The following is a 16,797-nucleotide window of genomic DNA, read 5'->3' on the forward strand; positions in this document are numbered from 1 at the left end:
CTCACTCGGCGTGTGACGTCACTTCCGTGCGACCGGAAGTCATCATCCTTCACTTCGGTGGCCAGCGTCAGTGAAGGACACGCCCCTTATCCCCGGACCAGCCTCCTGCACAGAGCGGTCGCCGGGGAGTCTAGCGAGGGGGAAAGGCGGCGCGGACACAGCAGCCTCTTCACCCGGATAGCACCGCATGCAATGCCGCCGAGTATGGCTGGCCCCCCCCCCGCGGACCTCGGCCTCCGGACTGGAATCATCAGAGGGGGATCCCTCCGGAGGTAGGAGCTCTGCGACAGGCGTCCACCTGCAGGAACAGGAAATCAAACTGTGGAGAGAGGGGCCGCCCCATTCTTTTATCTCTGCTGCAGGTTTCCTGTTCCTGGGGGTGGATGCCAACTCTCACGTGCGGTGCTGTCATGGTGAAGGGAACATTTTACCACTAACACGAAGTACAGTATGTCACAAAAAAAAAAAAAAAACACCTCAGAATCAGCAGGATCCGTTAAAGCGTTCCAGAGTTATAACGTCAAAGTGACAGTGGTCAGAATTTTAAAAATTGGCCTGGTCATTAAGCTGCAAATTGGCTTCGTCACTAAGGGTTTAATTAAGCACAGTAAATCAAGGTGTTAACATTCGTAGATTATGCAAATTGTCTCTTCAGAGAGGACATACTCTAGTGCCACATAATGGATGTAGCAATCCTACAAGTCAATGTTGACCCTTTAACGAGCTTTGTCACATGACTTAGGATAATAGCCAAACCAGAATCTCAATTTGCAGACACTGTTTCGGGGTGCTGCCCCTCGTCAGTGCAAAGTGGAGATCCGGTTTGGCTGTGTGAGGCGTCCGACCGATATCCAAGAAGTATTGTTTTTCCTTGTGGAGATTCACATGCCAAGATGAGGAGACTTAAAGCCGCAATGCTCCTCTGGGAAATATGCGAATTACACAAATTGTCTCTTCAGAGAGGAAGAGAACCAGAACTCCATTGCCACCTATTGGAACTAGCAATCCTACATTTGTACAACACAACATAAGACTTTCCACATATACTCTTCTCACACCTTAAAAGTGAATAGATTGGCAAAGATCTTTTTCCATAGGCCTTCTCTCCATTTCTGCATATATTGGGAGTCTCATCATAATAATTTACACTATTGCCAACAACATGTGTTTATTGCTCATGAGGTTTACACTACAGGTAAATATGAAAAATCAAACATTTTAGAATTTCAATGTGCATAATGAAACCAGCAGGCTGTAAAAAAACACCAACAATTTTGCATCTTTTCTGGCGAAACTGCTTTGATGAATTGGGGCTTATTTGTTGGCCCATGAAGCCATTATGCCGTTAATACGGTTTCTATTAAACCGAGGTGTTTTCATGTATGCAGCAATCGCCGGCAGAGCCTGAAAGAAGGGAGAAAAAAAAGGAAGTTATTTTACTCACTTTATATAGGGTGATTCACTTGCTACTTTACCCAGAAAAATAGCTGTAACTTCATAAACAATCGTACTGAAATTTTAAATGTATACACCCTTGGTTCATGAGAAATGTCCATCGTTTGCATGCAAGCACGTGCTGTTCCATATTGTTGAATGTAAAGTCAAAAAGAAAAAAAAAATCCACCTCCAGTGACAAACCAATAAAGTTGTTGTAAGCAAAAAAATGTTTTTATATTATCAAATATATTAAAAAAATTACAAAATATAGTAAAAGAGATAGCCACTCTGCTGTTGACGTCCGAGACTGGGACGGCTCCGTGCGATTCCACTCTACAAGACGAGGTGCATCATGATGTGGTGAGCTGACTTTCCATTTCCCCTTCCCTTATACAGAGAAGGAAATTATTATTTGATCCCTTGCTGATTTTGTAAGTTTGCCCACTTAAAGACATTAACTGTCTATAATTTTAAGGGTAGGTTAATTTTAACATTGAGAGATAGAATATCAAAAATAAAATCCAGAAAATCACATTGTATAAAATAAATAAATTTATTTGCATTTTGCAGTGAGAAATAAGGATTTGATCCCTCTGGCAAACAAGACTTCATACTTGGTGGCAAAACCCTTGTTGGCAAGCACAGCAGTCAGATTTTTTTGTAGTTGATGATGAGGTTTTCGCACATGTCAGGAGGAATTTTGGTCCACTTCTCCTTGCAGATCATCTCTAAATCATTAACATTTTGAGGCTTTTGCTTAGCGACTCAGAGCTTCAACTCCCTCCATAAGTTTTCTATGGGATTAAGGTCAGGAGAGTGGCTAGGCCACTCCATGACCTTAATGTGCTTCTTTTTGAGCCACTCCTTTGTTGCCTTGGCTGTATGGTTTGAGTAATTGTCTTGCTGGAAGATCCAGCCACGACCCATTTTTAATGTCCTGGCGGAGGGAAGGAGGTTGTCACTCAGGATTTTACAGTACATGGCTCCATCTATTCTCCCATTGATGCGGTGAAGTAGTCCTGTGCCCTTAGCAGAGAAGCACCCCCCAAAAAAAATGTTTCCACCTCCATGCTTGACAGTGGGAATGGTGTTCTTTGGGTCATAAGCAGTATTTCTTCCTCCAAACACGGTGAGTTGAGTTAATGCCAAAGACCTCAATTTTTATCTCATCTGACCACAGCACCTTCTTCCAATCACTCACAGAATCATCCAGGTGTTCATTGGCAAACTTCAGACGGGCCTGCACATGTGCCTTCTTGAGCAGGGGGCACTGCAGGCAGGATTTTAGACCTTTACAGCATATTGTGTTACCAATGGTTTTCTTGGTGACTGTGGTCCTAGCTGCCTTGAGATTAACAAGTTACCCCCGTGTAGTTTTAGGCACATCTTTCACCTTCCTCATGATCAAGGATACCCCCCACAAGGTGAGATTTTGCATGGTGCCCCAGATCGATGTCGATTGACAGCCATTTTGTATTTCTTCCATTTTCTTACTATTGAACCAACAGTTGTCTCCTTCTCACTCAGCGTCTTACTTATGTTTTTGTAGCCCATTCCAGTTTTGTGCAGGTCTGTGATCTTGTCCCCGACATCCTTATAAAGCTCTTTGGTCTTGCCCATGTTGTAGAGGTTAGAGTCTGACTGATTGAGTCAGTGGACAGGAGTCTTTTATAAAAGGTGACTATTAGTGATGAGCGAATACACTCGTTACTCGAGATTTCCCGAGCACACTCAGGTGACCTCCGAGTATTTTTTAGTGCTCGGAGATTTAGTTTTTAGCACCACAGCTGAATGATTTACATCTGTTAGCCAGCATAAATACATGTGGGGGTTGCTAGGGAATCCCCACATGTACTTATGCTGGCTAACATGTAAATCATTCAGCTGCGGCAATAAAAACTAAGTCTCCGAGCACTAAAAAATACTCGGAGGTCACCCGAGCATGCTCGAGAAATCTCGAGTAACGAGTATATTCGCTCATCACTAGTGACTATGTAAGGCTAAGTGCACATTAGCGTTCCCGGGCTTTGCGGAGGGCTGCGTACGTCCTCCGCTAAGCCCCGCCTACTTCCACATACATCCTGCGTACCCATCTTTAACATTGGGTACGGAGGACATGCGTTTTATGCGGACGGTGGGCGTGTCAAAACGACGCATCCGCCTATATCCGCATATCCTGCGTACCCAATGTTAAAGACAGGCATGCAGAAGTATGCGGAGAGCGATTTCACCCGCGGCTGATAGGGACACATGTCAGCTGTTCAAAACAGCTGACATGTGCCAGGAAAAACATGGGCTCAGCGCCGGAGCCCACATCATAAGGGAGGAACACGACATGCACAGTACATGTACGGCGTATGTCGTGAAGGGGTTAAAAGTAACAAAAGACTGAATATCCACAGCAAGTCATTTTGACATTGCTATGAATCATGTTCATCCCCGTAGTGTTTTTCTGATTTGTTTTATGTTGAATCCAACTGAAAGACTGTGTACAGAAACAGGAGATTTCAGATGACAGATCAGAAGTGATATTTTTAGTCAGTGTCACCACAAAACTACAGTACAATCACAGTAGATAGCCAGAAACTCAAGGGACATTTCCCTTATGTTATCACACTTCTGTCAAACATTCCAGCATTGATCCTCCATAGGTGGATTAAAACCTCAAACAGTGGCATCAAGTCTGTGTCTTCAAATGAGAAGGAAAAAAAGTGAGCACTCGTGCCCAATTAAGAGTTTTTAGACTGAAAAATATTGACATTGTACCTTTACCTTCCGCTGTACAATTGCAAGTTGTGTGAACAGTGGATTGGACAAGTAAAAAATAATTTAAGAATACTGTGTAAAGCGGCGTGCTGTTCCTGCAAATTGTTCTACGATCTCCGACTGTCACATACTTTCAAAGGAAGAAAAAATAAATGTTCCTTGCACTAAAAAGACAGACATTTGTAAACTCCATGAAGCAAATAAGATTTTGTACTTGACAAAAGTGTAAGAATTGTCCCTAGCAGAAAAAAGGATCAATGTTTGGCTGCCCGCCAGTTCTGTAATTTAGAGGCATAAATACAAAATGTACCTCAAATCTTGCATGGAAGTCCTGCAGGTTCTTGAACTTTTGCAGGCAGGTAGGATCCAATATATTGTGCTGATCCAGGACATCATACATGAGAAAGTCAACAAAAGTAATCTTTGGGGTAGATGCAAATGCAGTAAATGTAAATCGTGATGTATAAATTAATCAGCAAGACAGAAGTATACACCATATAGGCATGCAATCATCTATACTACCCAAGAAATGACCTAATAGATTTACCTTGTCCCCAAGAAACCAGTGTCTTTCCCCAAAAAACTTAGAATATCTTGCCAATACAGTCGGGAGCTTCTCAAGGTATGGTCCCTTCAGCTCTTCCTGAAATATTGAAAGTCAAAAGATTATTTATACATTTTAAAATCAGCAGCCAAGCCCGTAGTCTAGGCAAAGTGATGTGTACCAAGATGCATTACTGGTTCATATTTACACCATTCATACTATAAAACTCAGGATTTAGGCCGGGGTCAGACTACTGTATAACACGGCAAAGTGCTATGTGATAAAACATCCTATAGCACTCTGCCCAGTGTTATACTATGGGGCAGCTCAAATCTGAGATTATGTTCTCATACCGATTCCACATGAGAACAAGCACAGCATGCTGCAATTGTCAGCGAGGCTCTGCTCACTCGCACCCATACAAGTCTATGGAAACATGTGAATCATGCGACTGCAATCTGATGTCATCACCGTGATGTCCGATATATGCAGAGTCAGACCATGGAGGATTGAGATATTACTTTCTCCATCCACAGTGCGAATTTCCTGCGGATTTACCAAAATCAGTGCGGAAAAACCCACACAACATGTGCACATACCCATATAGGTTCTCTAATCAGCCAAACGGTTTTTAGCTGTGCTAACATACTTGCACAAGGGTTTTCAAGGGTATTCTAACCATCCATTAGCCTTCTTACACAGTTAGCAAACACAAAGTATCATAAGAACACTGGAGTGATGGTTGTTGGAAATGGGCCTCTATACACCTATGAAGATATTGCATTACAAACCAGACATTTGCAGCTAGATGTATAGAGTATTTCTGAATCATTTAATGTTAGCTTCATTGGATTGGAAAAAACTGCTTTTCTTTAAAAAATAAGGAAATTTCTAAGTGACCCTAAACTTTTGAATGGTAGTGTAAGCATATGCTGGTTTATTATTTTTGATTGCTTGCAGAAGACGTGAGCGTCAGGGATTAGGTGTTCGGTGACTATGTAAAAGTTGTGGGTTTTTTTTTTTTTTAAACTCACACACAAGCACCAGATGATGAGACTATGCTCCCATAATCGGCTCAAGCTGTCACGGCTATATGTGACAAAGCACGTAGCCGGATTGGCAGTAGTAGTCCCATCAAACGATGCCCACACACATCTCCCTTTGACAAATGGCAGCGTTTTAATCAGCAAACCTTTTTACACCTGTGTTTTTGCTGCGGATTTGATCGACTCAATGGGTGCAGAAACGCTGCAGATCAGCAAAAAAAAAAAAAACTTGACATGCTGCGAAAAATAAAACGCTGCGAATAAGGACGGAAATTTCCGGATCATGTGCACAACACTTCAGGAATGTCATTTATTAACATTGCATTTTTGGAGCATTTCCACGCGCAAAAAGGCAACAAATCCACATAGTGTGCACACAGCCTTACTTTTCCAATCACATTATTCCATTATGCGCAAGCTATTGTGTACATATTGAAATTTTCATTTTTTAAATTGACATTTGGGCTAGGCATACAAATTATCAATACCTAGCCAATCCACACTCACAAAAATCCTTAACTAAATATCAAACATTTTCCTTTTCATAATGAAACTGCATGCACAGCAATTCCTTATTCAGTATATACCGATTATCCTTATTTTACCATAGTTGCTGTGTGCTCACATATGCAAGAGCTGGACTTAGAGCCTCTGAGAAGCCAAGTCATGCTTTTGACATGCTATCAGTTTTAAGGCCAGGTTCACATTGCATTAAAGCAGCCCGTTCAACGCATAGCGTTGACGGGCTGCGTTAATGCTATAGCATACAGATGCTGCAGCCCGTCACTGAATGACGGCTCATCGCTAGCGCATGTCGATTATGGCATGCGTTGACGATGCGCCCGGGTTAATGGCAGAGTTAACAGACTGCGTAACACTGCGGTGTAACGCAGTCCGTCTAACGGACTGCCATAACGCAATGTGAATCCAGCCTAAGATTTCACAGACCAGGACTCCATTCCTTTACACTATCCAAAAAACCCAATGCAAGATTCCTCTGGAGGTTTTACTTACAAACTTGGGGTTGTACGAAATAGCAATAAGCCGCATCCGAAAATCCATGGCTTCATTTTCTAGCATTGACTCAATGTTCTTTTCACTCTCGGAATTAGCACCTGCAAGACACAGTAATCACAGATGGCTCCTACTGTGCTCAAGTGAAAGTTAATTTTATTTTTATGGTGCCAACAAATTCCACAGCACTTTACAATTTAGGGTATGTGTCCACGTTCAGGAAACGCTAAGTTTTTGACGCAGCGTTGAGCAGCATGCATAAAAAACGCAGCGTCCAGATGTTACAGCATAGTGGAGGGGATTTCATGAAATCCTGTCTCCACTATGCAGTAAAAGACGCATGCGGCACACCCGAGAAAACTCACATGCGGCGCGTCTTAAGAATGCAGCATGTCCTTACATTGCAGAAAAAACTCAAGGACAACGCAGGTGACCTGCCAGTGACATCAGGTGCAGATTTGGTCAGGATTTTACCTGCATAAAATCCTGACCAAATCCTGAAGCAATCCTGAACGTGGACACATACCCTTAGAGGGGACATGTAGAGACAAAGACATCACAAAGTAACACATACTGTAGCTTTTACAGTTACACAAGATACAATCTGTAAGGAAATAGGGGGAACACAATAGGTAAGAAGTGCTTGTCATGTATTGTCCAGTCATCGTTCTAAATAGGATTTTTGAAATAAGCTGCATGAGCCGTCAGCCAGTATCTGCCCAAGTACAGTTACCAAGTGATACTGGGTACATGGAAGATGTGGAGACAGATGAGTAGGTTGGACCAGATTCTGAAGAAAATTTAGAAAGAAGGAAAAAGGAAAGCATTAAAATTAGTGAAGTGAGGTGATCGGTTTGTCTAGAGATGCTTTTTTAACTCCTTCGTGACCCAGCCTATTTTTACCTTAATGACCTGGCCGTTTTTTGCAATTCTGACCAGTGTCCCTTTATGAGGTAATAACTCAGGAACGCTTCAACGGATCCTAGCGGTTCTGAGATTGTTTTTTTGTGACATATTGGGCTTCATGTTAGTGGTATATTTAGGTCGATAATTTGTGTTTGTGAAAAAAAAATGGAAATTTGGCTGAAATTTTGAAAATTTTGCAATTTTTAATTTTTATTCTGTTAAACAAGAGAGTTATGTGCCAAAATAGTTAATAAACAACATTACCCAAATGTCTACTTTACATCAGCACAATTTTGAAAACAAAATTTTTTTTTGCTAGGAAGTTAAGGGTTAAAATTTGACCAGCGATTTCTCATTTTTGCAACAAAATTTACAAAACCATTTTTTTTTTTTTTAGGGACCACCTCACATTTGAATTCAGTTTGAGGGGTCTATATGGCTGAAAATACCCAAAAGTGACACCAGTCTAAAAACTGCACCCCTCAAGGTACTCAAAACCACATTCAAGAAGTTTATTAACCCTTCAGGTGCTTCACAGCAGCAGAAGCAACATTGAAGGAAAAAATGAACATTAACTTTTTAGTCACAAAAATGATCTTTTAGCAACAATTTTTTTATTTTCTCAAGGGTAAAAAGAGAAACTGGACCCCAAAAGTTATTGTACAATTTGTCCTGAGTACGCCGATACCCCATATGTTGGGGGAACCACTGTTTGTGCACACGGCAAGGCTCGGAAGGGAAGGAGCGCCATTTTACTTTTGAATGAAAAATTAGCTCCAATCGTTAGCGGACACCATGTTGCGTTTGGAGAGCCCCTGTGTACCTAAACATTGGAGCTCCCCCACGTGACCCCATTTTGGAAACTAGACCTCCCATGGAACTAATCTAGATGTGCGGTGACCACTTTAAACCCCCAAGCGCTTCACAGAAGTTTATAACGCAGAGCTGTGAAAATAAAAAATCATTTTTCTTTCCTCAAATTATTTTTTAGCCCACAATTTTTTATTTTCACAAGAGTAACAGGAGAAATTGGACCCCAAAAGTTGTTGTCCAGTTTGTCCTGAGTACAGTGATACCCCATATGTGGGGGTAAACCACTGTTTGGGCACACGTAGGGGCTCGGAAAGGAAGTAGTGACTTTTGAAATGCAGACTTTGATGGAATGGTCTGCGGGTGTCACGTTGCGTTTGCAGAGCCCCTGATGTGCCTAAACAGTAGAAACTCCACACAAGTGACCCCATTTTGGAAACTAGACCCCCCACGGAACTTATCTAGATATGTGGTGAGCACTTTGAACCCCCAAGTGCTTCACAGAAGTTTACAACGCAGAGCCGTGAAAATAAAAAAATCATTTTTCTTTCCTCAAAAATGATGTTTTAGCAAGCAATTTTTTATTTTCACAAGGGTAACAGGAGAAATTGGACCCCAATAATTGTTGCCCAGTTTGTCCTGAGTATGCTGTTACCCCATATGTGGGGGTAAACCACTGCTTGGGCGCACGTCGGGGCTCGGAAGGGAGGGAGAGCACCATTTGACTTTTTGAATGCAAGATTGGCTGGAATCAATGGTGGTGCCATGTTGCGTTTGGAGACGCCTGATGTGCCTAAAAAGTGGAAACCCCTCAATTCTAACTCCAACCCTAACCCCAACACACCCCTAACCCTAACCACAAGCCTAATCTTAACCCCATTTCCAACCCAGGCCCTAATTCCAACCCTAACCCTAAGGCTATGTACCCACGTTGCGGATTCGTTTGAGATTTTTCCGCACCATTTTTGAAAAATCCGCAGGTAAAAGGCAGTGTTTTTTGTGCGGATTTCAGCTGCGGATTCCTATTGAAGAACAGGTGTAAAACGCTGCAGAATCCGCACAAAGAATTGACATGCTGTGGAAAATACAACACAGCGTTTCCGCGTGGTATTTTCCGCACCATGGGCACAGCGGATTTGGTTTTCCATAGGTTTACATGGCACTGTAAACCTGATGAAACACTGCAACCAATCCACAGCGGCTAATCCGCTGCGGATCCGCAGTCAAATCAGCACCGTGTGCACATAGCCCAATTCTAACCCTAACCCTAGTTCTAACCCTAATTCTAACCCTAGCCCTAATGCAGAAAAAAAAATAATATTTTTTCTTTATTTTATTATTGTCCCTACCTATGGGGGTGATAAAAGGGGGGGTTCATTTACGATTTTTTTTTTATTTTGATCACTGTGATAAGTTTTATCACAGTGATCAAAATGTACTTGGAGCGAATCTGCCGGCCAAAACGGCGGGCGCACTGCACATGCGCCAGCCATTTTGGAAGATGGCGGCGACCATGGAGAAGACGGACGGACACCGGGAGGCTCGGTAAGCATGAGTGGGTGGGATCGGAGCACGGTGGGAGCAGACAGGACGGGGGGGGGGGGGGTTTACGGGACAGAACGGAGGACTGGGGAGGAGATAGGTGGCGGGAGGCACAACAGGGATTGTAATATTTCACCACTTTTCATAGGTGAACTATTACAAATTGCTCCGATTGGCTGTTGAAAGTGAAACAGCCAATCAGAGCAATCGTAGCTAAGGGCTGAAGTACCACTCCCCCTGTCCCTGCAGATCAGGTGAAATTGGAGTAAACCCTTTCACCCGATCTGCAGGGACGCGATCATTCTGTGACACAGCATATGTGTCACGGGTCGGATTGGCACCGACTTTCATGATGCATACGCTGTGTCACAGGTCGGGAAGGGGTTAAAGCATGCTTAAAAAAAATCTGGGGGCTAGGAAGTAGTCTGATCACCTGGAGTAGTGCATTCCAGAAAATTGGTGCAGCACAAGAGAAGACTTTGAGACGTAGGTGCGAGGTTTGGTTTATGAAGGATGTTAGATTATTTGCAGAACTGAGAGCCTAGGTAGGGTGATAAGGTACCTTCACACGAAGAGACGCTGCAGCGATAGCGACAACGATGCCGATCGCTGCAGCGTCGCTGTTTGATCGCTGGGGAGCTGTCACACAGACCGCTCTCCAGCGACCAACGATGCCGAGGCCCCCGGGTAACCAGGGTAAACATCGGGTTGCTAAGCGCAACAAACAGTACATACTCACCTGCGCGTCCCCCAGCGTCTGCTTCCTGACACTGACTGAGCTCCGGCCCTAACAGCACAGCGGTGACGTCACCGCTGTGCTTTCACTTTCACTTTAGGGCCGGCGCTCAAGTGTCAGGAAGCAGAGGCTGGGGAACGCACAGGTGAGCATGTACTGTTTGTTTTTTTTACTTTTACGCTGGTAACCAGGGTAAACATCGGGTTACTAAGCGCGGCCCTGTGCTTGTTAACCCAATGTTTACCCTGGTTACCAGTGTAAAACATCGCTGGTATCGTTGCTTTTGCTTTCAAACACAACGATACACAGCGATCGGACGACCAAATAAAGTTCTGGACTTTATTCAGCGACCAGCGACATCACAGCAGGATCCTGATCGCTGCTGCGTGTCAAACGAAACGATATCGCTAGCGAGGACGCTGCAACGTCACGGATCGCTAGCGATGTCGTTTCGTGTGAAGGTACCTATAGACAGATGAGGGAGAAGATATAAGGTGGTACATAACTGTGGAGGGCTTTGTGGGCAAGAGTGCAAAGTTTATATTGTGTTGTGTAGCAAATTGGAATTCAGTCTAAAAGGCATTGATGTAGCAGCTGGATAGAAATAAGATTCTTGCAGCCACAGAGGACAGATTGGAGAGGATAAAGTTTGGTTAGAGGGGAATATAGGTAGGTTTGTAGAAGAGGGAGGGGGTATTACAAGTTCAGTTTTAGATAAAAATGGGACATTATGTTAGAGATTGCGGAATGACAATCCCTGTATTTTGTAATGTCTTCAGGAGAATGTATAATTGGGAGTTGACGTCATCACAGAGGCACCCCACATGCCAATATTATGCCACCAATTAAACAAAAATCACTGACTGGTGGACAAAAACAATATACGGTATATAAAATATAACTTGATGTCTATCAACATTTCATCCTGATAATCAGGCATAGATTTTCTAGTAGATAGAAAAAAAAAAAAAAAATTATATGTGAAAACACATAGTAAGAAGAAGTGCCAGCAAAGATACAGTGAAGAGCAACAGAGGAGAACGGAGTCTGAGGGCGATAAGAGGGGAACATAGTGAAGAAAAGCTGGAGATCCAGTGCGTCAAGTGTGACAGTTGATACCATGCACCTGAATAGAAAATGCTCAGCTAATGTTTATCACTGTTGTGCGTTTTTAAATAATAAAGTTTAATAACGTTCTTAACCTAAACAGGGAGAAAAGAAAAACCCACAAGCAAAAGATATTGAGCAAACTAGGAACTCTGAACTTTTGCTTTTTGTTTCAAGAGATTTTAGTCTACATTTAATAAACTAGAAGTCCATACTCACACAATCCATGTTTGCGGGCAATGTAGCGCATAATAGTGTTACTCTGTGTCAGCTTAATGTCTCCATCAAAAAGGTAAGGCAGCTGTGTAATACAAAATTTCTGTTACTATTCCCATTAAATAAATCCCCAATTACCAAGTTGCACTTAGAAATAATGATATCCCTTCCATAAGTTCACATACATTTGGAAAGTCCAAGCCCAGATTATCTTTCTCATCAAGCCATTGACTCTTGTCATAGTCTGGGGCTGTATGGGGAAAACAGAGCATTAGCTTCAAGACAAAGACCAAAGTAGGTGGCAGATACATTACATAAACTATGTAAGGCCAGACTATGCTTGAATCACAGCCATGTGGTCATTAAAAAAAAGAAAAAAAACACCACACACCACACAGTTTATGCAAAAAGTGCATTCAGCGGACCAGGAATATCGGCTATAAAATCTAATGCAAATTAATTCCCAATGGTGCAAACTTCAGTTTTTCAGACAAGTCCTGTAGGTAAAACCAAAAATCACAAAATAAAAGGCCAACAGCAAAAGGAAACTGCGATGTCTAAGTGGTTTCATAGAAAGAAGTACTGTAGTTCAATCTGCTTCCACAGTAGGATCTCAGTAGATCACTGGGAGCTATGGAGATTCAGTGCCAGACCGAGGTCCCAAGAACATGACGTGTACATGTGTCCATTAGGCCCTTTGCACATTAAAAAGCACTCTTAAAAGGCTATGTTCGCACATTGGGATTTTGCTGCACTTTTCTCTGCAGGCAAAGCCTGCTCTCTTGGCAGTAAAGAAGCTGTGGTTTTGGCTGAGTTTTGCAGAATCCCAAAAGTTCAGCTTTCCTTCCACCGCAGAAGCAGGGCCGTGGAGTCAGTAAGCCAAACCACCGACTCCAGCTCCTTAATTTCCTTGACTTCCGACTCAGACTCCACAGCACTCCCTCACTATTGAGCATGTACATAAAGTGCAGCACAGATTCATCTACTAAAACTCTTAGCTCCTTAGATTAGGAACAGAACATTTCATAACTTACCCAAATTTTCAAAAAAAGTAGTTCAGCACACACTGCATGATAATATATACATACACTTTTTTTTTTTTTTTTAAATATATAGTCAGTTAGGCAATTTTATACCGACTCCACCAAAATAGATAAGACTCCACAGCCCTGCACAGAAGCATGAACAATGCAAGGTTTGAAGTCACCAATGACATACATGAAACCATAACACCATTTTAGAAAAAAAATTAGCAATCTGATAAAATTATTTAGTGGGGGAAAAAAAATAAATAAAGTGAGACTATTCTAAACAAAAAAGAGTTCATGAAAGAATGCATAATTAGATATTTAACAGCGTGGGAGTTGAATTGCTCAAAAATAAATAACAAAAGACATTGGCAGAGCACTGACTTTGTAGGACACCGTTTAGTTTACACACATCACTAATTTAATTAAACTGAACTAATCCTAATCGCCATTCTCAGGCAAGGACACCAAGACATTATGGTTTAAACATGTGTGAGGGATAAAAAAAAAAAAAAAAAATTAATATCATTAAAATAAATGTGTTTCACAGACTGCTGTACCTGCGTTCTTCCACTAAAAACGTGGCAAAACATGCTACCTGTGTTTTAGCACTTCCTCATTGCTTTCTATGGGTGGGGGTGTGGGGGAAAGCCACACATGCCACTGAACGAGCACAGGATTAAATTGGTACGAATGCAATTAGATTTTTAATTGGAGCGCCTCAATATTTAAAATTGCAAGCGGGTGAGAACCAGATAATGCTGTCCACAATTACCGGGGCAGGATTTAAAGGGAACCTGTCACCCCCAAAATCGAAGGTGAGCTAAGCCCACCAGCATCAGGCGCTTATCTACAGCATTCTGGAATGCTGTAGATAAGCCCCTGATGTATCCTGAAAGATGAGAAAAATCGTAGTTACTTACCGATAACGGTATTTCTCTGATCCCATGATGGCACCACGGAGAGAAAAGTCCGCCCCCAGGGACAGGAAACCTACAGGTGAAAAAGGGCGTACCTCTCTCCCACATCAGTTGGATTACAGAGCCTTATACAGAACTTCAGCTGCAACTCAATATTTGTACAAATTAACTTAACCAATTTAACTTAACAGAGGCACCGTGACTAAAGCTAATCATTAATATATTATAATGTGCACACCTGTGTGTGAAAAGGGAGGGAATATACGGGTGCCATCATGGGATCAGAGAAATACCGTTATCGGTAAGTAACTACGATTTTCTCTATCCCCATGATGGCACCACGGAGAGATTTGCATAGATAGTAATTCTTAGGGAGGGACCATTGCCTCTAGAACCCTTCGCCCAAAGGTAGGATCAGAGGAGGTCAAGTCTAGACGGTAATGTTTGAAAAATGTAGACTGGGAAGACCAAGTGGCCGCTCTACATATCTGTTGTATCGAAGCGCCAGCTCTCTGCCCAAGATGATGCCACTGCTCTGGTCGAATGAGCCCTTATATTCTCCGGGATGGCTGTCCCGCAGGATGAGTAGGATAGGGCGATGGCGTCTCTTATCCATCTCGCTAGCGTGGCTTTCGATGCTTTGTCCCTTCCGTGGACCCTGGAAGCAGACAAACAGAGCCCTATCCTTTCTGCACTCCCTAGTGGCTGATAGAAATTGGACCAGACATCTTTTTACATCTAGGGTGTGTAGTGTTTTTTCCCCCTCATTTTTAGGGCTGGGACAAAAGGAGGGCAAAGATATCTCTTGCGTTCTATGAAATTGTGACGCTATTTTAGGGAGGTAAGCCGGGTCAGTTTTAAGAATGACTCTGTCGTCGAGGATTTGAGTAAAGGGTGGACACGCAGATAATGCTTGTATATCGCTGACACGACGAGCCGAGGTTAGGGCCACTAGGAGTGTGGTTTTTAGAGATAAGATCTTTAACGGTACCTCTGCCAGGGGCTCAAAGGGAGGTTTGGTTAGGGCATTTAAAACAAGGTTTAGATCCCAAGGAGGAGAATTGTGGAGGGGAATAGGTCTGGACCTACTTGAGGCTTTAATAAATCTCATGACCCAGCGATCTCTGGCCAAATCATAATTATACAAAGCTCCCAAGGCTGCTACCTGAACCTTTAGAGTGCTTGTAGCTAGACCTTTTTCCAATCCCTTCTGTAGGAACTCAAGAATTTTCCCTATTGGGATTTCCCCGGATGGGTCTGCGCCAGATACTGACATGAATTTTTTCCACACTTTCCCATATATTTTGGTGGTTACGAGTTTCCTACTCTAATAGGGTGGACACTAGATTGGGTGAAAATCCTTTATCACTTAGAAGCTTCCTCTCAAAAGCCAAGCTGTCATGTGTAGGCTCTTTATATTGGGGTGGAAAACTGGTCCCTGGGATAACAGGTTCGGAGTGTCTGGTAGGACCCAGGGGCTTGATATGGACATTTTTCTTAGCCAAGAAAACCATATTCTGCAGGGCCAGAATGGAGCTATTACTATCACTGTTGCTCCCTCCTCCCGAATTTTCCTCAGCACTAAGGGGATAAGAGATATCGGAGGGAACGCGTAGGCGAGGCGATAGTTCCAGGGAATTGTTAGGGCGTCTAGAGCTACTGGGCCCCCCCGGGGGTCGATTGAGCAGAATGTTTTCACTTTGTGGTTTTGACTGTTCGCGAAAAGGTCTATTTCTGGCAGTCCCCAGAGTTTTACAATTTGACTGAATATCGACTGATTTAGCTCCCACTCCCCCTGTTTTAAGCATGTCCTGCTCAAGAAGTCTGCAGTTTGATTCTCTGAGCCTTTCAAGTGGAGAGCTGTCAAGGACTTTAGACTGTGTTCTGCTATGTGGAAGATGGATTGGGTTACCTCCATCAATGCTCGACACCTGGTACCCCCTTGGTGGTTTAGATATGCAACCACTACCTGGTTGTCCGAAAAGACTTTTACGTGATGGGAGTGAAGGAGATTTAGAAAGTGCGTTAGAGCTAATTTCACCGCTAACAGTTCTTTCATGTTTGAAGAAGCTAGCTCTTGACTTTTGCTCCAATTCCCCTGTGCCACTTGATCGTCTATATGTGCTCCCCACCCCCAGGGGCTTGCATCCGTCGTTAGGATTTTTTCCGTCGGAAGTGCCCAAGGAACCCCCTTGGTTAAATTCACTGGGTCTGCCCACCAAACTAGGGAGTGTATCGTGCTCTGTGAGATACTTAATTGCCCATCTAAATTTCCGTGCAGAGATATGCTTGAATCTAAAGTCTCCCATTGTAGGTCCCGGGAATGACATTGTGCCCACTGCACAGCCGGGATACAGGCAGTCATAGAGCCCAGCAGGGACACAGCTTTTCTCAGGGTAGTGACTGGGGATACCGTCAACTGTAACACTGCCTGTGTCATTTTTTGAATCTTCCCCTGAGGAAGATAACACTTCTGCGTGATCGAGTCTAGGACTATTCCTAGGTACTCCTGTACTTGGGACGGCACTATTTTGGATTTGGGTATGTTCAGCAGCCAACCTAGACTCGACAGTAAAGCCATGACCAAATCCAACTGTTGTTTGCACTGTTGGAATGAGGTCCCTACCACAAGGAGGTCGTCCAGATAGGGAACTATTAGGACATTCTGTTCCCGTATGTGGGCCATCACTTCTTACATTATTTTAGTGAATACCCGAGATGCGAT

General features: G+C 43.1%; 1 protein-coding gene across 2 annotated transcripts in view; it reads right to left on the reverse strand.

Annotated features, from left to right (window-relative positions):
- Positions 1–1,151: 1,151 nt before the first annotated feature.
- Positions 1,152–16,797, reverse strand: part of LOC143815709 (glutathione S-transferase Mu 4-like) — a 69,924-nt gene continuing 54,278 nt past the window's right edge. Inside the window, exons 3-8 of one of the 2 annotated variants that reach the window (XM_077295233.1) lie at positions 12,310–12,374; positions 12,128–12,209; positions 6,808–6,908; positions 4,751–4,846; positions 4,514–4,624; positions 1,152–1,404 (exon numbers count right to left, since the gene is read on the reverse strand). In XM_077295233.1, coding sequence (XP_077151348.1) covers positions 1,315–1,404; positions 4,514–4,624; positions 4,751–4,846; positions 6,808–6,908; positions 12,128–12,209; positions 12,310–12,374 — 545 coding nt within the window. In that variant the 3' untranslated portion in view covers positions 1,152–1,314. The remainder of the gene's footprint in view (positions 1,405–4,513; positions 4,625–4,750; positions 4,847–6,807; positions 6,909–12,127; positions 12,210–12,309; positions 12,375–16,797) is intronic. The other variant, XM_077295235.1, reaches the window with a different exon arrangement.

This window comes from Ranitomeya variabilis, chromosome 3, assembly GCF_051348905.1.
Source record: "Ranitomeya variabilis isolate aRanVar5 chromosome 3, aRanVar5.hap1, whole genome shotgun sequence".
NCBI classification, from domain to species: Eukaryota; Metazoa; Chordata; class Amphibia; order Anura; family Dendrobatidae; genus Ranitomeya; species Ranitomeya variabilis.